This window comes from Ptiloglossa arizonensis, chromosome 4 (assembly GCF_051014685.1).
Source record: "Ptiloglossa arizonensis isolate GNS036 chromosome 4, iyPtiAriz1_principal, whole genome shotgun sequence".
In the NCBI taxonomy this organism is placed as follows: domain Eukaryota; kingdom Metazoa; phylum Arthropoda; class Insecta; order Hymenoptera; family Colletidae; genus Ptiloglossa; species Ptiloglossa arizonensis.
The window spans coordinates 14,527,605-14,549,881 of NC_135051.1; the positions used below are offsets into that span (position 1 = coordinate 14,527,605).

Below are 22,277 nucleotides of genomic sequence, written 5' to 3' on the forward strand. Positions count from 1 at the left end.
CATAAAATGTTGTTTGAAACATGTAATATGAAGACAGAAATATGACAACATAATTAAACAAAAATCTTCATATTAAAAAAGAAATTAAACTAAATTGTTTTACAGTTAATATAGTACAATTTGCAAGCACAAGAAAATTATTATAAAATTTAACATTTAAAATATTTTCAATATACAAGGACAAGGAATTGAGAAGAAAAATTAAATGTACTTTAAATTATTACAATATCATCATTATATTTATGTACAAATGAATATTATAAATCATACAATTAATTGCTTCTGTATTCAGTACATAAAAATAATTAGCTTCTACAATATTAAAGGTAATATTAAGGTAATTTTTACACCTCCAGTTGGAACTTAGCATCAGGAAAAATTACTGGCTCTATGTTTCGAGATATGTTTAGAAGGCACATCAATTTACCAAAGTTATTATAATCGGATAGCAATAATAAAATTTGGCATGTACAGTGGAGGTACATTGACTATTCATTTTCTTATAAAAATTTCATATCTATTATAGAGCAACTTTTTCATTAACACGTTAAGCGCCATATACAATTTCATATATTTATATTCTTGTAGAGCCAAAATTTTAAAACAAGGCACTATCTAATTAAATGAAGAGAAATGCTATCGTAGCTGTTATGGGATCATAAGATTTAATGACTGTTAAAAATAATTGCCAATAAAAATAAGAGAGTTGACCAATTTTATAAGAAGTGTCAGGGAAAACTACCTATTGTGCATTACAAATTTTGATCGAAGTATAAGAAATGATGTCATATAAATAGAGCATGTATAAAAATGGTAAAATTACGTTTTTAATTTTTATACATATGTTAATGTTTTAAAATAGATTTTTATAAAACTTAATGTTGTTAAGAAAAACAGTTAAACTTTATTTTTAAAGCAAAATCATCGTGAATTTAAGAAATGGACGATGAGAGTACTAAATAAAAATAGTAAGTTTCAGATTTACTAGTGACTCACCGATGGCATATGTGGCGTTTAATGTGTCAAATACCTTGTTTGCATTCATTATGTTTACAAATTGACTTCACATAAAAATACTTCTCTTATTGTACATAACTTCTGTGTCATACTTATCAAAATATACTCATAGATATTAGCTGTGGAATAATATATTACACCTTTTTACATTAGAGGTACGAGTCAGATAGATTGACTTACTTTATTAAATTAAGTAACGATTTTATATAAAAATATTATATAGCGTGACATAAATAATTAAGTATTTTTACAAATTATTATATGAAATAGGCATTGTACAAAACGTATCGCTTTAAATAGTCGTGATATCAAAGTGAAGATATAAAATAAATAATAAATAGATTTTAGATTCAATATCGCTCAAGTCATATACACACTGCATGTTACTGTTAGCATATAATAAATAGTAGTTATTCAAATTTTATAATCTTTTTCTCAAGGCACCACATTGTAGTTATTACAAAAAATGTCGCAAAAAGTCTACATTTTCGTAATTACTTCTAAATTAGAAGAAGTTATCTCTAACAGCATTACGTAAACGTAATCTGCAAACTTTCAGCCATCTAAGTACCCAAATAGGTACAAATGGTTTAGTAAATGCATTTTATTCACTCAAACATGATGCGTTATCATTCGCGAAAACCTCAGTGCACACATTATGCGTACAATGCTATTTGTATTTTCTAGAAGAAAACATCTCGATAAAGTTTCGTATTTTCGATAAACTTAACATTTCGAAAAAATGTTAATACTTATATATTTATTTCGTTTAACGGACTGCACGACAAATTATTAGGAAATATTATACAATCGTCCGAATTTTTTGCACTTCTTAATCTTCGTCGCCGTATTATTAACAGTTATAGAACAGATAATTAAAATTTTCTACTTTGCTAAATAATATCCCTATAGTTTCATGGAAACTGTCGTATACCACAGAGCATAGTAAAGCATCTTCTTTGACGTGCTCTTAAGTCGATTCGTTAAAAATATCGCACGTTTCATTTATCCCAATAATTATCATACATTCAATACTGTAAAAATGGGAAAAGAAGACATATTCCATTCGTACTTTGCGTTGAATGTATGATACAAATGTAAATGCGTCTTTGAGAACATTTATATACAACGTTCACTGTATGTATTCATTCAGTGAGTGAGCATAAAGAAATATTTCTGAGTCATAATACTTTTGTTTCAAAGTTCAAATAAGCACGTTGTATTATTAACGATGTGAAAGTACCCAATGAACTCTGATTGTGGCTTTTCGCAGGGAACTTTAGTTTTTCGCGCTATTCAAGATTTGTTCGCAATTCTCTATTAAAATATAGGCAGTATGTGGTTCTTGTTTCGTAAATCCGGTACATAGGACATCAAAATGGCCGAAATATTATGTTTGAGTCTTAGATTTTCTGCGAACTTATCTCGAACAGAGCTGTCAGTATTTATGTAGTTTGAGTACCCGCACATCGCCATACGTTCCTAAAGGAAAGAGGAAAAAAACTATAAATCTATCCTAGTCAGCCTTCTGTATGTTCCCGCTTTGCATGGTACTTGAGCAGCAGCTGCCGGTCCCCCCGGTACTTATCATTAGTGTTTGTGTGGGTTAAAGTCTGAATCCGGTTCAGAACCGGAACCGGAAGACTCCCCAGCATTAACGTTCGCACTGCAGCGCGAGCTCCTTCGGCTACTGGAAGTCGTGTGCCTGCATTTTTCGCTGCGATCCACTGTGCCTACAATAATTTTACATAGAAATCAGTACATTGTACGAAACCATAGATCAATTGTTCTAATATTCCAGCTAAGCCTTGCAATCGATGTATGCACGGCAAGGGACATTAAACAAAATATTAGAGTAAATACTCACTGGTTAATGGTGTATGAACTTCCACCTTTATATTAGCCGTCGCAGTGACCTTAGTTGTGATATGAGATGTTGACGTCACTGGTGACATTCGACTAGACCCACTTGTATCTGATCCGCTACAGTTCTGTTAGTTAAAATAAAAGCGCACACGTCAATCATGCTCTATGGATTCAGAGTACTTGCATCATTCGCATGAGCAAGTTGAAGTGTAGTTGAAATGCAAGCGGTTAAGGATAGAAAGCGTATAATAGATAAAGGGGCACTCTCAATTCAACGAATGTGTATTTAAAGAAGAAGAAAAGAAAAAAAAAACATGAAACAAGAAAAATAAAGTAATCGAATCTTATTTGTTGGATTCGCAACGTACCTGATTACCACACGTTGACGTTGTTTCAACCTTCAACTCTGGTTGAACGATGATACAAGATTCTTGCGTACTGTGCCACGAGTTGGGTTCCTCGGTAATTGTCGTCAGAGAAGGCTCGGCGTGTAGCCTAGCATTATCAATTTTGTAGGATCTTCTGGGTGGCGTTGGTGGCTTTGATCTTCTGACGATTGGCGAGGCAGGTGGTGTCGGTGTTGAAATACGATCCGGGTGATCGTTGGGTATTACTTCCGGCGACGGACCAATTAAAGATAGCAAAATTGGGAAAAAGAACAGTCCATTCACCAGACCGATACCAATGAGGCAGATCAACACCAAGAAAAAATACCGAACGATAAAATCGAACTCGGAGAAGGCTAACATTACAATAGCCAGCAAAGTAGTCACCGCCCCGTGTATTACAGGCGCGTACATGTGTTCCAAAGCTAGACGAATCCTTCGATCCCTACTTCCAATACTTGTGACGAAGCTCTGTAAAAATAAGGAAACCACGAATAGAATACATAGAAAATAATAAATTAAGATCACGGGCTTAGCCTATCTGCATCCTTGTACCCACCAAACAGATATGCACCGTAAAGTGCACAGCGATTCCAACGCTGACAACCAAGAGAACAGCTGGAACGGCGCTCAGCTTGATGTCGGAGAGACCCATAATTCCAAGAAGTTGTAGCACAACAGCGGCGAGGGAGGTGCCGACCAACAAAGCTGCCCACAAGTTCAACAACAGGATACCAACCACCGCGACACTGGCTGTCAGAGCGGCTAGCAAAGCTATACTCAGGCAACTCCTCAGGTCCATGTACTGTTCCCAGAACAGGAACGGTATACCGGAAGGAAAGTTCGGGAGTCCCCGTTCTTCGAACCTCCTGCACAATTTCCTCACGCTACCGATCAACTCGGTGATCTCTTGCGTGTCAGCGAGCTTGTGCAAGTAGAACGGCATTTGGGCGTACGTCAGTGGATTACTTTTTGGAATTTTCAACTCGTGATCGTTGGTGTAGATCCATTGCCTTGGCTCCGGCCTTAGGTTCGCCTGCGAGGCACCATAAGCCAAGACATCGTTGGACACCCATGCACTCAAATAATTGTAAAACGCTCGAGGATTGATGATCCCCTCGGAGTCGATCAACCTGACCTGAGTAACCAACGACTTGTCGATAGGATTATCAACGTGACCGGTCTGCACCAACAACTTGTAAGCCAGGATAGCCTCGTCGCTGGCGTTCTTGTACCACCTCTCCTGGGTAATGCAACCGTTGCTGTAGTCCTTATCAAACGCATTCTGGAGCCCTTTTAGCCAGTCTCTGAACAAACTCAACCAAAACTCCGGCAGACCGCCGTTGTCGTTCTTGATCACGTTCTTTATCCTCACGAACGCGTCGTGGTACTCGTACAGTAACTTCTGATTATTAGGATACTCGAAGTCCCCTCCGGTGACGGCGTACATGTTGTAAAACCCAAAATGCTTCGACTGGGCAGCCAAGAAGGCATGCTCGTTGGAATTCTGTGGGACCAGATCGGTCAACTCCAAGCCATCGTTCACTCTGATTGCTTGCCAGACGCTTCCAGCTAAAACCGCGACCAGTATCATCATCCCAAATACCTTCGTCGCTGGTTTAGTGATGAAGGGAGCGTAATGCCTCGCGGCCAATTGAGTTAAGGAGAAGCTGAGGCAATCGTCCTGGCTGCATCCCGTGAGCGTGTCCTCCTCGGTGCACTGCTTGTCCATGTCTACGTCGATGTTACCACCGACCCAGGACTCGTTCTGAGCGTTCTGCGAGGTTAAGATCTGTGTGCAGGTCTCACGACGTTCGGGTGGGATCGCTCTGGTCACCGTCTGTTTCGCTGTTCCGTTGCTTGTCCTGTTCACGTATTTGTTCCTGGTGGTGTTGGACGGTAGACAGCAACAGAATATGTCCGAGCGTCCCGAACGACGTCTTCTCAGGTCTAAACTGACCATGGCTGGAAATACGAGCAACATCGCGGCCAGGTTGAACAACATCAGCACGCCAGCTTGCAGACAGAACACTCGCAGTGCGGGGATGGGGATCAATGCTGCAGCGAAGAACGCCGAGACGTTGCAGATACCTGCCAAGAGGACCGACAGGCCTGTTCTCTTGAGAACTACCCCGGTTTGTTCACCGCTGGGCACCTCGTTCACCGACAGCTCGGCGTACGTGTGAGTCAATAGGAACATATCGTGTACACCGAGTCCCAGAGCTAGGAAAGGGACTATCTGAGTGGTCGCCGCGTTGAAGGGGATTCCCAGGAGGGCGCAGAACCCCAAACCAGCTGCCACGGTCGCGCAGATCAACATCACGCCGGCTATACCGACGCCAGCTTGAGAACGCACTGGATCCTTCCAACGAAGAAGTACTATGCCGGCGTACAGTAGCTGGAACAGAACATCGGTTTTGAAGTTTTCGTATTTTTCTTTGCCACAATCGACACGATCGAAACGAGCAATCGTTGAACATTAACGAAGCTAAGAGTTTATCTTCTCTAAGTGTTTTATTTATCACGATCTTTTATTTTGACACTGGAACTGACGATGGTGAACGAATTACTATTTGTATCGGATCAGGTACGTATCTTGGGTGTTAGATGAGGAAGGACAAATTAATTTTCGGGTGCTATTAGTTGTCTATTTTGATAATTATCCATGAATATTATAGGCAAAGACATCGTTAGTAATTGAACAATTTTAAAAAGAAGTTTGAAAGTCAAATTGATCCCTTTGGTAGTTCTAGTGTTAAATCTTCGATCCATCGGAGTTTTAAGCTCGAAGACTGCAGCTTGCACCGCTAGATGGCGATTGAACTCAAACTGTTTCCCAAAGTTATTTTATTCGGATGTACGGCCCTTATGATTGTTCGTTGAAAACCAAACTTTTCTTCGTATTTAATATTTTTATTTCTATTAGTTTTAGAGGTGTTTTATAAATAGATATTTCATTCACAAGTTTGAGGGTAGTTTTCACCCCTTGTACACGAATATCAATCGATGAAAAAAAAATACTGGTCGAATATTTTTCAATATTCTAGCCATGTGCCATTCATAAAAAATTGAAATTATTAACTAAACGACAACCCTTGTAAACTGGATTATCTCACCTAACAGTCCATTAGCAACATTTATAAAAGATAAATTCTTAGTTTCATTTGTAACCATTGATCGTTTCAATCGGATCAATTATATTTTCGAGATAAAAAATGTATATTTTAAATTTTATTTCTATTCCACGTTTAGAAATTAAATCTTTCGAGAATAAACAATAAGACAGTGGAGATAAACTTTCCAATGTTCAACAACTTGTATATGTAAGTGAAATGAAAAAATTCTGAAAAGTTAAATGTTGTATAAAAAGTATCTCTATAATATCAAGAAGTTTAGCTAAGATCATGATTGGATAGTCTCACCCAATCTTAACTGTTGAAAATAATTACAGAAACACCTTCTTTTAGAAGCACCATGGTTCTGTACATTCTCAACATTCGACGAAACCATTACTGTATCAAGAATGCGATTCTCTAATTCATGTTAAACACGAAACATCCAAAGGATGACGTTTTCTCTGTACTACTACTATTATAATTCAATGTTTCCAAGAACTTCTACTAACCATCAGTGCGCACCCAATGGCGATCTTCATGACGGACACCTCGCTGTACTTGCCAAGTATGTCGTTCATTGTTGTCGTGCTGAACGCGTACAAATTGTACGGCACCGAGCCGTTCGCTTCCAGATGCTTCTTCACCTGATTGCTGAACGCCCGCTGCCAGATCTCCAGCACCTGAGATGCCTTCTCCTGGGACCAGTCGATATGGTGTACCTTGTAGGTGCCAGCGAAGAAATCGTAAAGCTCTCGCTCTCCCATTAGCTGCACAACGGTCTGGAGTGCAGCTGCACGGGTCAAGTGACCGGTCTTATTGTGCTTAGCACCGCCAACGAGCAGCTCCTCGGGCCAATGCATATATTTTGCGGCGAAACCGTAACAGCCGCCCGTTAATTCGGCTCCTATGTCTGGTACCTGGTGAAAGAGAGATCGTGCGATATAAATACCCCGTAAGAAATACTACAATAGCGTAGAGTACACGGGGCTGAGATCAAAGTTCACGTGGAATTGAAAAATTATCGTAGAATTGTGTGCAACAAAATCGATGGTCTCCTACGTTTTTAGCTTCGTTGATCAATCACGATCGTGCGGTGAACGCCCATAGGCGTTCGTCGAGTACGATTAATAAACGGGACTACGAGATTCCCGCACGGGACCTATCCAAAGTGGTCAAACGTTAGAATTCATTTCACAACGAAGTGATAATTTTCGAAAATAGCTGCTGTTTATATATCGGGTGTTTATAATCCTTTTTTATCTCAACTTTCTATCTCGTAAAATTATACTTAAATAATAATTCGAATACCTCTAATCAATGGTATTTTTTAAAGTTTCATGCATTTCTTCAGAATTTCATAGTTTGAAATGTTTCACGCAATTGGGTCAGATCGCACGTCATTCGAATCGTTGAAAATAGTGAAAAAGAAATAAGCCAGAATTACACAGTCGGAGTGTTCCACATTCTTCTATTACTGTTAGGCACGAACGTGCAGTTGCGCGATCACCCTCGTACTTTCTAATACACACTAATCGCTGCACTCTTTCGTTCTCTACGAGAAAGCACTGCACCGAGCTTTTGTGAAATAAACCATTACCATATGGTACGTTTCAATTTGAAATTCACATACTTGTACTCGTGTCGATCAACCGATCATTGCTCCCTTACCTGTACGCATTTGCAATGTTTACGAACGTCTTCACGATGTTTGCGGCCATCGATCAACATCTAACGTTCAACAATCTAAGCCATTCTAACCCGGTTGGTATTCACAAAGCGTTACGTTACGCGCAATGATCATTCATCGCTTGCTACCGTTCATCCTGCCCGGCGCATTAAATTCTGCAGGTCAACGTTACCCTAACAGAGCCGACAAGATTTATTAACGGAGGAAAATCGTATCGATTAATCTTCCGGGCGGCTGAAACCCGATTATTCAGGAAACCGCTCGACTCGCGGCTACGCGTAACATTATTTAAAATATTGTCTTCCGTGTCTCGTCAAACGGCCACTAAAGAATCGAGAATTGTGCAGCCGTCACAATGCATTCGTTACAGAGGATAAGCATCTCCACGGTTCACCCTGTCCGCGTTATTTATCTTGGCATGATATAGGGAACATTGGACAAGGTCCAAGCAACTAGACGGCGATCGTTTAAAGTCCTGACTGGTATGCTCCTTTTATAGGTCCCCATAAAATCTCGCTGTGAGGTCCGCAACACCCCGGAGCCACCCTACGTCCGTGTCTCACTTACGATCGCGTTTTTATCATTTCTCGGGACACGAAGGAACGCCCATCCCGGGACTTCTTTCTATCCAGAATTATTCCTTCGACGGGCAAAAGAATTCCTAACGTGACTTGACGCGGCTTCTAGTCCTCGGTCACGCATCGATGATTCGTAGATAGTGGGTTACTGACCCACCGAAATCGAATATTCGTCGCTACGATGCCGGCTGTGGGAAAGTTCCCTCGTACGAATTATCGTACAGTGAAGTTTCTATCCGATCTGGAGGGATAATTAAAATTTGGTTAATTTTGTTTACCTCGGTGAACTTCGGGGCGAATACAGTGGAGCGAGAGTGACAATTCGGTGTACACGAGAGGCGAAGTGTAACGAAATTGAGTTTGAAAGATTTCATAAGGTCGGGCCGACAGACGGGACAATACGTGCAGCAATTTCTCGAGTTGAACGAGGATAGAATTGCTAGCAACTACTTTTGTATTACGTTGCAATTATTCAAGACCCGAATGAACGAACGAACGATTTCTAAATCAATGGGAGTGGATGCAACGGACCGTGTTGCATCGCTGGCCTTGGTATCTTGAAATTTATTTGCGAGAAATTTTGTAAAATTCCACGTCTATCCGGCGATGGTTACGAGTGTGGAAAAACTTACGTAAGAGAATGGAAATTATTGCAGATAACGTAACCCTGCGAATGCCCGAGGATGTGTATAAGTTGAACTTTACTTTGAATTATTCAATAAACGACTGGCTCGTTTTATGAATGAATTAGATATAAATTCCTGGTCGATCGCCAAAGTGGATAAAAGCTTCCTCGACACCCGGTAATTGCTGTTTCAAATAACTCGTTGTTTATTGATTTGAAGAAACTTGTGTCTTATTTTTTTATATTTTGTATTTTTAGAGATATCGTTCTTCAATTGCTTTCAGCACTATGTTATAGTCGATAAAAGGAGGAATTCAATGAATTTTAGTAAAATGGCTCTAAGGTGACTATTTAGTAACGCTTAGCTTATTTATCATTTATTGTGATTTAGGTCGTCATCGATTTTGTTTAAAATTTATACGCGTAATACATATTTTTTATTTCTTAACTGCGATAATGATGTCTAAGGTGTGAAACTACCCTCCAGAGTTTCAATCTTTTTGTAATCATTATTATACAGGTTATAATGCTTTATTATATTTTATTAATATTCTACTAACGTTACAATTAACGTCACGAGTGGGACACTATCTTCAAAATTATTTAATATAAGTACAAGAAAATCTTTCAACACGTTAGCTACTACGATTATTTTTTGTTATTTCTACGCGACATATCGCAAATTTTCATACATGCAAATTTAAGATAGGTATAGTAAATACCAATAATGAGCAAGTGATTCATTTGTTCGCACACTGAAACACAAAAAACAGTTAACGTCACACATGCGTGACGCCGGACTCTCAATAGCCCAATTTGGGTATACCAGGCGTTAAATAAATTTTGAATATTTTTTAAATTCACGCTGTAGAAGGTAACATGCTGTGCATATCGGTGATCAAAGTGAACGAGCAATTGAATGAAGAAAAAAAAAAAATGAATCTCAGCGAGGTCACCTCGAGAGTTCTTCGATGCAAGTCATTCAACTTGTCATTTTATTAACCGCGATCTGCGTGCAACAATACGTAATTATCGATAAATAACATTGAAACACGTCAAAGGATACTTCGAATAATACGTTATTTCGAAACGTCTCGACCGGGTTGTACGATACGGTCGTGTTTTGATCAATTTTGATGGGAAAAAATTGTATTTTGACAACGTGTGCAATCATGGACAATCGCAGGACCAATTTCAGTGCCAGTCATACTCATCGAGATACTTGAAGCGTCCCGTCAAAAAACCATCCTTCCATACACGCGTCTCACGGATACTCATTAAACTTCCCCTGACAGCGGACATCCACTTGACTGAAGTCGACGTTAAATTTCTCTCCTGTAGACAGGCCGCATATCATTCCGGCCACTCGTCTAAGGATCATCAAGTAACCGGTAGCAATTATGTAAGTGCTCAATAATTACCAATTAATTACCCGGTGTGGACGAAGGAGTTTGAAAAAATTTCGAGTTCGCGAAAATCGCCGGGACGAGCGAGCGCAAGAAAAATCGAAGCGCAAAACCACGAGATACGGTGGCCGTTGATCGCATACTAACGAGGTAGTATTAATTACCAGCGATTAAATCGTCGAGCATTGCATAATAATTAAGCAAATAACCGAGTCACGGGCGCAGAAATTGGACAGCCGCGTATACACTGCTGTTTAAAAGTCTTAGGATACCTGTTGCATTTGAACAAAATTTTAATATTTCGGGTAGATTGAATCGATTAAAAGTGTACCTCGAGATCTTTATCGTTTGTCTAATCGTGAATTCTTTAAAATATTAAATATAATCGACTTGGATACGTTGTACGCGCGTAGAGGAATAGCTGATCATATTTTTCTTTTTAATTCGATTAATAATTACATCGATTGCTCCTCTCCTCTTATGCAAATCAATTTCTACTTGCCAGAACGTGTGCTGAGCACAACTTTTAGATAGTTTATAATAGTATAGATTTTTTCTGTGGATCTTTACACAGTTTCGAAAACTAATTACGTTTATTGGTTAATGTTAGCACTTCTCGTACAATGCGTTTATGTAAATGTTTCATCTTTGTTACACAATGTGTAATTTGTTTGTTTTTCTTATTTTATGTATACACTTTTGATAAAGCACTTCGATCTGTTTATAAATAAATAAATAATAATATTAATACGATTAGATTCCGACTAAATTTTTTAATCGTTGTTTAATTACATTCTAATCTATAAAGCAGGAAAGTATCGTAATCGAGATATATTTCGAATAAAGTCTTTTTACGAAAAACGATTTTAAACCCTCTGCTAATCACGTTTTGATCATTAAAAAAAATTACTTTTGGAATATCCACACAAACGTATATATATTTACACGATCGTATTCATTGTATACTCAAACTATATTTTTCGCACAAATCAAACATATAGGTGGAGCAGTATGAACACAATAGACATTTTTAATAATCACTGTATTGAAGACACGATTAACGATTAAAAACAACTCTTCGAAATGTATAATTCGATCCAAACTTCCCTACTTTTTATTCATTCTACTTTCATTTTTGAACGATTTCTAGATCATAAATGTTTCTCCATCGTCGTATCTATGAAAGTATCGTTTTATTTATTACATTATTTTTTTTTTCTGAATAAAATTGAATTTCCCTCCAATATTAAAGCAATGTGTATCGTGACGTATTTATCTCGGTGAATTTTTCTTAGGCTCGTGCGAACTGAAGCAGCAGTCATAAGACTTATCGGCAACAGTATATTAACTTCCCGATCCCGATTCCTGGCTGCAATTATCGCGGATAATTATGCCCGGGACGACGTCCGAAATTGTTCACCAATTTCGAGGGAAGAATTCTCATTTAATGTGATTCCACTGGCGATAGTCGGACATCCTTTAATTCCCGACACACCCGCGACGCGACACCCGCATGCCAACGCGGGCTACGTGTAACGTCTGAGCCCACCCACCACGATTATCGCGTGTCCGAACTATCGATTTACTGCCTCGTTATCCGTTATGATATCGTGCTCACGGATTTTCAAAAAGAAGATCGCCGTCCCGTGTAATCCGAAACAATTTGTCCGGAGATAGAACCCTCCGTTCGAACTGCAATAACTCCCACCCGCTTTCAAGTAACGATTTTGCGCTGTATTCGAGCGACGGAATCGTCCTCTATAAAGGAACGCTATCCAATCGATGTCAAAATTGCGCAGATATTTTTACACAGCTCGAAAGATTATGAAATAATCGTCATAACGTCACGAAGATTATGAAAATATGAATGAAAATGTATCACTGAAAGGTGATCTGATTTCGAGAGGCTGTCAAAAGAGAAACGAAAGAGAGGAGAAAAGTGAGGAAAGTGAACGGAAAAATCGTCTGCTGACAATTATTTATCGTCGTTCAATAACAACAAGAAGGCTAAAAATTGAATAAAATCGTATTTCACATTGAAGAAATAACTCATATAAATAATTATTCGATCAAGTAAATATCAAGTACAAATCACGATATACTATTTTCATCTATATTCTATCGATCCAGTAAAATTTTGCTCCATTTTCGCATAATCCTTTAAGTAAAAAATTAAAAATGTATGTTATTAATCGAGTGCGTGCGTATATAGATTTTGAAATTGAATGTTCCCGAAAACCTCCATAATTTCGAGCCATTTTTACACGTGGCTTACTACGTCACAAACGTTTCTCACGTGGTAATTGCCGCACCCTGTATAGACAGTTGTGTCTTGTGTCAGACGCTACCGGATATCGAGCCAGCATACCAGATAAAGCTTCGCGATCGTGATTCTAGCTGTGATTCGAACGAGACGCGTTGCACGTGGAGACCGCGTTACGTAATTCCACGAACAGACACTATGCGTGCTAGAAAACGTCAGCGTGCTACTGGCACGCTTTTCTTGTTTTTCTCCGCGTGTTCGACTAGCGTTACCGTGTGACGACGAATCGGTAGTCGTGTTATATTCCTGTCGAATCGCTCGTCTCTTGCACCTGGATACTTCTTCTTTCCTTTGTTACCTCATCTCCGGTGGTACAAGGGCCTGCCTGCTACAGTTACTTCGTATAAAGTAACGTGTCTCGTTAGGTGTTAAAATTCGTTTTGATAAAACGAATTTCGTCAAAACAATCTCACTATTCCTAATATTCATTCAATTTTCAACCGATCGGTCCAATACGACGGTTATGAAAACTAACGAACGAATGAATAATTTTGAATCGATAGATTCTTATACTTCGAATTATGTAAGAGTACATCGTTTCATATCGAGAGACGTGTATGGTATTTAAATAATTTTTGGAATTAGAGACCGAGACTCGAGTACAGAGATTAGGTTAATAGCAGCATGTAGATGCTCCTTGCCATTGTATCGAACGTATAGATACTTCTGTTTATTTTTTCTATTTACTTCATTTCTTCTTTCGGACAGAATCTCGGTGCAACGAAGACGTAACATTATTATTATTCCTATAAAGGAACAGTGTTAAAATTTGTATCCGGAGTGTCGGTGAAGAGTTAATGGTGGATGAATTGCGGATTTTTAAGATCGAGATTCAATATTGCACTCGGAAAAATATATAAAGTACATCGTTTCGTATCGAGAGAACGTGTATGGTATTTAAATAATTTTTGAAATTAGAGACCGAGACTCGGTTAATAATTCTAACTTAACCTAAAGAGATTAAGTTAATAGCAGCCTGTAGCTACTCCTTACCATTGTATCGAACGTATAGATACTTGTGTTTATTTTTTCTATTTACTTCATTTCTTCTTTCGGACAGAATCTCGGTGCAACGACAACGTAACATTATTATTATTCCTATAAAGGAACCGTGTTAAAATTTGTATCCAGAGTATCGGTGAAGAGTTAATGGTGGATGAATTGCGGATCTTTAAGATCGAGATTCAATATTGCACTCGGAAAAATATTTAATACTTCGCGTTCAATCGGGCCCAGTCACTCCGACTGTCGCAGCTGCTCTCTGAGTCGCCGATTTTCACCGGACGCGGCTCCCGATCCCCCGAAGATCACGTATCAGCTCTCCATCAATGATCTTATCGATCCCCGGCTCCCAGGCCGGTGTTCATTAATTATGCGATCAGCATGGATTGGATAATAATTCCATTAAGCGGCCGTGAAAAGCAGGAATCTTTAAAAGGCCGCAGGCTAGTCCGCCTCCTTAGAAAGCTGGATCTTTCTCGGACTGCCTAACGAGCCAGGGATGCATGGTTGGCGAACCAGGGACAAGGAACACCCGGCTGGCGTGCAACACGGCCATGGTTTACCGTACGAGAGAATTCGACGATCTAAATTTTAATCGAGCAAGAAATACAATTAAGATTAACACCGTTAAGAATTTAATTCAATTTAACCCCTTATAAAAGCGATCGTTTCTTGCATGGAAACAGTCCAGCGTATTTCGATAATTGGTGGTTTGAATATGTAGCGTGCATATGGTTTGCAATGTTCTCAAACGGTATGGAAATCAATATCGTGTGTGTTGCGTCTTACGTGAGATATTTTCTGTAAATTCAGTTAGTCGCGAAGCTGTTGCTCGGATAATCGTACAGTACTCAGTTGTAAGAAACAATTTTACCCCGCATAGATGAAAGTAAATTTATTTTGATCAATGTTTTTATTTCGACAACCAACGAGTTTTCGATTTACGCGGTTGAAGCAATTTTTCTCACGGAATCAGGAATTTATCCAGTTGAAATTTTGATAGTTGAAATTGAAATTTTTATAGTTGTCGTTACATCTGCATAGATGAAACTGAAGTTATTTTGATCACTGTTTTTATTTCGTCAACCAACGAGTTTTCGATTTACGCAGTTGAAGCAATTTTTCTCGCGGAATCAAGAATTTATCCAGTAGTGAAAATTGAAATTTTTATAATTGTTGTATCTGCACGAAAGTATTATCAACCGATTCGCGAGAATTTCTCGATGAAAGTGGGTCCAAACACGAACTTATTTGGACTATTTTTATTTCACGTTATTCGAATTAATTTTGAAAAACTTCAAATTTAACAAAAATAGACAAATTTCAATTTTCATTAAACACGAATTTGGTTATTTTTCTATCTTGGTTACTCTCGATGTATCCAATTCGATTTCCTCGTTGTATGGTGCACACGAAGCTCAACCTCTAATCGAGATAAAAAACGTTACTCACCCCGCTTTCAAGCAAAACTGTCACTTAAAAACGAGAATTACCGTAGCCTCCTTCAGAAGTAAATTCATAGCAATTTTTAACATCGTTTTATTTTTAAAATGATCGAGGTTTCACTGTACTTGACTAAATAATTCAGATATTGGAATTACGTTATATCACTCGTATAACACTTCCTTCTCCACATTGAACGTCGCGTTCTGTCCACATTGTCTCACGATAGTCTGATTCAGAAATATTAAATCCATAAACGTTCGTGAACTTTAAATCATAGTCTAGACGTTCTCGTTCGAATCCTAATCTTAATCCGGGAACTAGTATCGTTTCGATTGGCTCGTTGCATGAATTCTCTCGTTCTTTCACTTTATACGTGGAACACATTCGGCCCTCTTCTTTCCGCGTAAGATTTCAAGGAACGTACTATGCCCGCAGCTACACTCGAAATGTTCCAACACGCTGAGGGCTGACTGCACCACGTGGCCATTAAGTGTAATTACCTTAAGTACGGGCGCGCACACACTGTATGGAAATAGAAGTAGAAATGAGAGACCAAGCTCGAAGAAAGGCCACGTGTGCGTGGCACGAGGAAAAGAGGAACACGGATAAATCGAACGTAGAGGAAAGAGACGAAAGGGACCAGAGAGAGAAAGAGAGATGCCTCCTCCTTTTCGAGCTTGGACGACATAAATCCACGCTTTCAATTATGCGAAATTAATTGACCGCGCCTTGTATCTTCCCCCTGCAATCTCTGTCTCTTCTTCGCCATCTCTTTCTCTTTCCTTTCATACTTGCGTGCACGCGTGAGCCTACGGTATCGTCCAAAAGGATGCACCGTGCATCTTCGTATATAAATTTCATTGTGCCTTCTTTTGTCTGCGGTTATTTTCTTTTATCGGGAGAATAAAGAGGTAATCTTCGTAAATGTACTCGGGGAAGAAGAAAAGAAAACGAGAATGAAAATCTTCCAAGGGACTACCTAGCTGAGGTACAGGTACGCGTAACAATGCCCATTTAGCGAAAACGTTTGCGTTATTTCAAAACTACACTGAGGTTGTGAATTTAAACGGCGAGTTAAGGGTAACAAATTCGAATCGAAAGATATAGGAATGCTAGAATAACCAAGTATTGTGATACTTCTGAATCGAAGTGTTCGAATATTAAAGTTTGCAAATATTTAAATATTGTAATTCTCGGAAAAATTTCGATTATTGAATTGTATACCGTGAATATCAATCGATCAGTATTTCGAATATTTAGAATTATTTTGATCAGTACGTATTTAATCAATTGATCAATTCGAAAGAATTATCGGACAAAAAATTACAATTACTCGGTACAACCTTGTCACCAATTGGGGTATTTCAATATAACTTGCTAAAAAATTTCTAAACCAAACACTTCGGTATTTAATAAATAAAATTACCTAATTTCAGATAATAGTATAATATTTTTATGCTACAAATATATTCCTATCATTTATACATATTTCCACAATAATTCGTATGATACTTATAACAGTCCCAATTGAATCAAAATAAATTTGAAATCGACGGTCAGCTGAGCCGACTTCTACCCCAATGAAATATATTTTTGTAGAAGATTAAATATAAAACCTTCGAAACAGAACGATATCTTTCAATCGCGTTACATCTTACTGTTGATATTATTACTATTATTCAATCGAACGAATAAATTATTTTCATTAATCGATACACCGTACTCGAATTAACACCTCCTGGTAATTGTAAATTTGTGCAGCCAGCTTGGAATTATCCTTAACGTACCGCACACCGTGATTACTGTTAGAAATGTCGTTTAACGACCACATCGTTTTGGATTTCTGCAGATTCCGGTCAGTTTCTATCTGAAATTTCCGCGAAGCGATTACGGTCCCTCGTTACACGGATATAATTCATCGAGGTCCGTGCGTGCACGTGCAAGTGACTTGAATCTGGCCGTATGTTAATGACAGTGAAATGACTGGCGCGTAATGTGTCGGTCGTGAAAAGGTATACATAATGCGCGTGTGTACAGAACGACCACCGACGTGGCGCAATAATGACGCACATCTCTCGATTTTATTATTTTAATGCATCTCTGGCCGCGGCCCACGCGACTCGCATACACATCGCCGATTTCGCATGGGAATCGTTTCATTCAAGGCGCGGTTGTCCCGGTTTCTTCTTATGTGCGTCGATTTGCCCGCGATTTTACGGCCAAAAATTGGTCGTTTCGGTATCTTATTACGCCCGAAAATTCGTTTCCCCGTGAAAGAGCTCGACACTCTTACGAACATCCGTTCGATTCCCACTCGAGCTGGTACACCATCCGAAAGCGGCCCACCTACGAAATTAAATCGGTCAATTCTCGATTCTTTTCAATTTCAGTGCCACGGTTCTCCGCGAATAACGTTGTCTTCTTACAACTGCACTGTCGCTCGAAAGTATCCATACGCTCGTGAAATGTGTAATATGAACGCATAAATGTTACTTCAATATCTGAAATATTAAGTAAACTCAACTTTCACGAACGACTAATTTTTAAAAATCAAGGTTTCATTACTTTCTTACGCTTTAAATTAAACGAAATTAAATCGATCAATTCTTGATTCTTTTCATTTTCAGTGCCACGGTTCTCCGCGAATAACGTTGTCTTCTTACAACTGCACTGTCGCTCGAAAGTATCCATACGCTCGTGAAATGTGTAATATCAACGCATAAATGTTACTTCAATATCTGAAATATTAAGTAAACTCAACTTTCACGAACGACTAATTTTTAAAAATCAAGGTTTCATTACTTTCTTACGCTTTAAATTAAACGAAATTAAATTGATCAATTCTCGATTCTTTTCAATTTCAGTGCCACGGTTCTCCGCGAATAACGTTGTCTTCTTACAACTGCACTGTCGCTCGAAAGTATCCATACGCTCGTGAAATGTGTAATATCAACGCATAAATGTTACTTCAATATCTGAAATATTAAGTAAACTCAACTTTCACGAACGACTAATTTTTAAAAATCAAGGTTTCATTACTTTCTTACGCTTTAAATTAAACGAAATTAAATTGATCAATTCTCGATTCTTTTCAATTTCAGTGCCACGGTTCTCCGCGAATAACGTTGTCTTCTTACAACTGCACTGTCGCTCGAAAGTATCCATACGCTCGTGAAATGTGTAATATCAACGCATAAATGTTACTTCAATATCTGAAATATTAAGTAAACTCAACTTTCACGAACGACTAATTTTTAAAAATCAAGGTTTCATTACTTTCTTACGCTTTAAATTAAACGAAATTAAATTGATCAATTCTCGATTCTTTTCAATTTCAGTGCCACGGTTCTCCGCGAATAACGTTGTCTTCTTACAACTGCACTGTCGCTCGAAAGTATCCATACGCTCGTGAAATGTGTAATATCAACGCATAAATGTTACTTCAATATCTGAAATATTAAGTAAACTCAACTTTCACGAACGACTAATTTTTAAGAATCAAGGTTTCATTATTTTCTTACGTTTTAAATTAAACGAAATTAAATTGATCAATTCTCGATTCTTTTCAATTTCAGTGCCACGGTTCTCCGCGAATAACGTTGTCTTCTTACAACTGCACTGTCGCTCGAAAGTATCCATACGCTCGTGAAATGTGTAATATGAACGCATAAATGTTACTTCAATATCTGAAATATTAAGTAAACTCAACTTTCACGGACGACTAATTTTTAAAAATCAAGTTTTACCGATGATACAGAGGTTTGAATATACATTCCTACTACGTGTGAAATTGATAAAAGAAACTTTAAATACGTTCTTCTCAAAACGTTATTTTTTAAACTGGCTTCCACGATATCTTCAGTAGACATGCCTTTATGGCTGGAACTAGAGATTCTTAAAAATATAGAATTTGACTATTTTTTTTAACACGCTAAACACAAAATAAAGCTAAAAAATATAAATTCAGAATTTAAAGTTTCGCCATTTTTTTATTTATCGAAATTTTGACTTCTCTCTAATTCTTGCTATAATTATATCTTTTCTAACGAATATAGTTTCTCACTTTCTGTTTCTGATCAGTGAATCGGCTGGAATCGTGTACAATGGAACAACTTTTTTAGAAGAATCATTAAACAAGCAGCTATAACTCCAATAATTTTTAATATTTCTGAATGAAAAAAATACTGTACGTACTTATTAAACAAGCAGCTACAACTCCAATAATTTTTAATATTTCTGAATGAAAAAAATACTGCACGTACTTATTAAACAAGCAGCTATAACTCCAATAATTTTGAATATTTCTGTATGAACTCATTCATTCATATGTACTCATTAAACAAGCAGCTGTAACTCCAATAATTTTTAATATTTCTGAATGAAAAAAATACCGTACCTTCTTATTAAACAAGCAGCTATAACTCCAATAATTTTTAATATTTTTGAATGAACTCATTTATCCATACGTACTCATTAAACAAGCAGCTATAGCTCCAATAATATTTAACATTTCTGAATGAAAAAAATACTGTACGTACTTATAAGATGGATAAACAAATATGACAAATCTCGCTAGAAAATAGCCTACCTATCATTAAAAAAAAAAAAAATCATAAAAGGAGCCGAAAAAATGCCAGTCTGGACAACAATACCCCTTTAAGTGTTCGACTTCCTGCCCCGGTAAGATTACTTTGACATCAACCGCTGAAAACGGACCGTAAATGGTCGACGATCGTTTCCGTGTCCGGTTCGATAGATTTTCCAACCGATAACTCGCTTCCTTCGTCCTATCGCATCCCGTGAAGTACAACACCCGCGCATCAGCATTCTCTTTTGATTTCGCGCGGCGAGAAATTCTCGATTTCGGTCGCGCCTTACCGTACACAGGATCTCCCAGTACGCTCAATTAAGTATTCATTACCGTAGTTGCCGGCTTCGGCTACGGAATACTCTCCAGACATCAAAGCAAAATGGACGTCGCTGTCCGGGACCTACCGGACTCGCTACGTGCACGCAACCGGTCGTCGCCGGCCGCAGAATTTCAAGTGGCTTCTTATTATTCTGGACATTGATCCTATAAACGAATCTTAGCGTCCAGGCACTTGTACATTGTTTCATTGCGGCCTAAGCGATTCCCACCTTTACAAGCCGGTATTTCGATAGCAATTTCGTATGCGTGCTTCCCCCGTCGAATTCCCGCGAGCCGGTATTCCTATTCGCAAGCGGAAACGAAGGCGTTCTTTTCGACATTTTTTTCCAAGAAAACTATAACCGTGAATAATTTCAGATTTTAAGGTAAAATTGTAGAGTATATTTACTACATTCTGGTATTTTTTTAATGCTCGCAACACCGATTGAACATCGTTCGTTAACTGGATAAAAGCGAGTCATCGCTTCTCATCGGATACAATTTTTCTAGGTCGAAAATCGTTCGAACAGTGTCCTCTAAAACTTAAAAAATTGAATTTTATACTCTTTATATTCGATTACAAATTTGTATTCTCTTCTATATTTAAATATATTTTAAAACGAAATCTTTAAATTAGAATCCACGTAGTATTTCACTCCTCGTTAATTGTACAATCTTTTTTCTTAAGTAACCTAAATTTCAATTCTCTTGTCCAGAGACATTCTATCGTGTGTTATCCGAGTAAAATAATCTCTCCGTCGACAACAAATACACTCGTACTACAAACTCCCTATTACTTTCATTCTATTCCAGTTTCGAAGTATTTCGAACCGGTACGACGAGCAAACATCGTTTCAGTCTCGTAATAGCTCGTCTTTGAAAAATCTTCGAGTCGTCGAGATTCCATCGGCCGTTGAAAACATTTTGGAAACGAGCACCCCGAATCGTACAAACGAGCCTCGTTAACCGACTTTTTACTCGGGAAATTTGCGCGTGGTACGTACATTATCGCTCAGAGTGTCTCGCGCGGAAGCGTACAATTTACCACCGTTCACGGTTGAAAGTTAACAGTTCTCGTACAGTGAACGTTGCACCGTACCGTAAGTTTGATAGCGCGTGTAATTATTTTACGGGCATCAATCTCCGCGGCGCAAGCACCGAGACCCATCGCGGGCATAAATCCCGTCGCAAATGAGGCCGGGACAGAATTAAAGCTAATAAACGGAGTCGGTATAATTGCACGCGGGCCGCGAGTTGTAACATCGATCCCTCTGACGCAGGAACAAGCGTGCTAATAAGCGGTCGCGAGAGAGAGAGCTTTTTGCTTGTAGGCGGCCTACAACGCTACGAATGCTCGACGGTGGCGTAATAGGTGTCACGAGCTTGCTACTTGGGATAACGCCACCGGTAACGGGCGAACAAGAAACCGAGCGAACCTCGTGTGCGCGCGCGCTCGTGTAATTACATCGATCGTTGCCAAGTTTCCGATATCGTGAATTTGTAACGAGAAGAATTCCGCGATGCGGTGAGAAACGCAGAGACACGTGTACACACATCTGAAGAAAGAATAAAAGAGAGAGAGAGAGAGAGAGAGAGAACCGAGTAAATAGTCGCGAGGAAGAAATGTGTCTGCCTCGAAACCTCCTCTTACCGGGAGCAATTTGCAGCGTTACCGTCGTTGTTTTTTGCGCAATTTAATCCCGAATTTGTCGGTTGCGATGGCGTGCCCCGATATCAAAAGGCAGCGTCACGGAACCACGAGGTTGTTCGTGAATCGAGTCTACCCCGTTTACAAGTTTACGACTACTGTCACGTGTTTTAAGAATACCCAGGTGTGATAGAGATTGTTAGGTGTTTTAGAAAACAATGTGCTTCTCGATGATATTGTTTCTCGAACTTGGTGATAGGGGTAGAAC

General features: G+C 38.6%; 1 protein-coding gene across 5 annotated transcripts in view; it reads right to left on the bottom strand.

Annotated features, from left to right (window-relative positions):
• Positions 1 to 223: 223 nt before the first annotated feature.
• The window catches only part of Ptc (protein patched), an 81,446-nt gene continuing 59,392 nt past the window's right edge, over positions 224 to 22,277 (bottom strand). For 3 of the 5 annotated variants that reach the window (XM_076309598.1, XM_076309601.1, XM_076309602.1), the window contains 5 exons: positions 6,895 to 7,302; positions 3,829 to 5,667; positions 3,252 to 3,740; positions 2,885 to 3,008; positions 224 to 2,753 (listed from right to left, as the gene is read on the bottom strand). In XM_076309598.1, the coding sequence (XP_076165713.1) occupies positions 2,608 to 2,753; positions 2,885 to 3,008; positions 3,252 to 3,740; positions 3,829 to 5,667; positions 6,895 to 7,302 (3,006 nt within the window). In that variant the 3' untranslated portion in view covers positions 224 to 2,607. The remainder of the gene's footprint in view (positions 2,754 to 2,884; positions 3,009 to 3,251; positions 3,741 to 3,828; positions 5,668 to 6,894; positions 7,303 to 22,277) is intronic. The other 2 variants (XM_076309599.1, XM_076309600.1) reach the window with 2 other exon arrangements.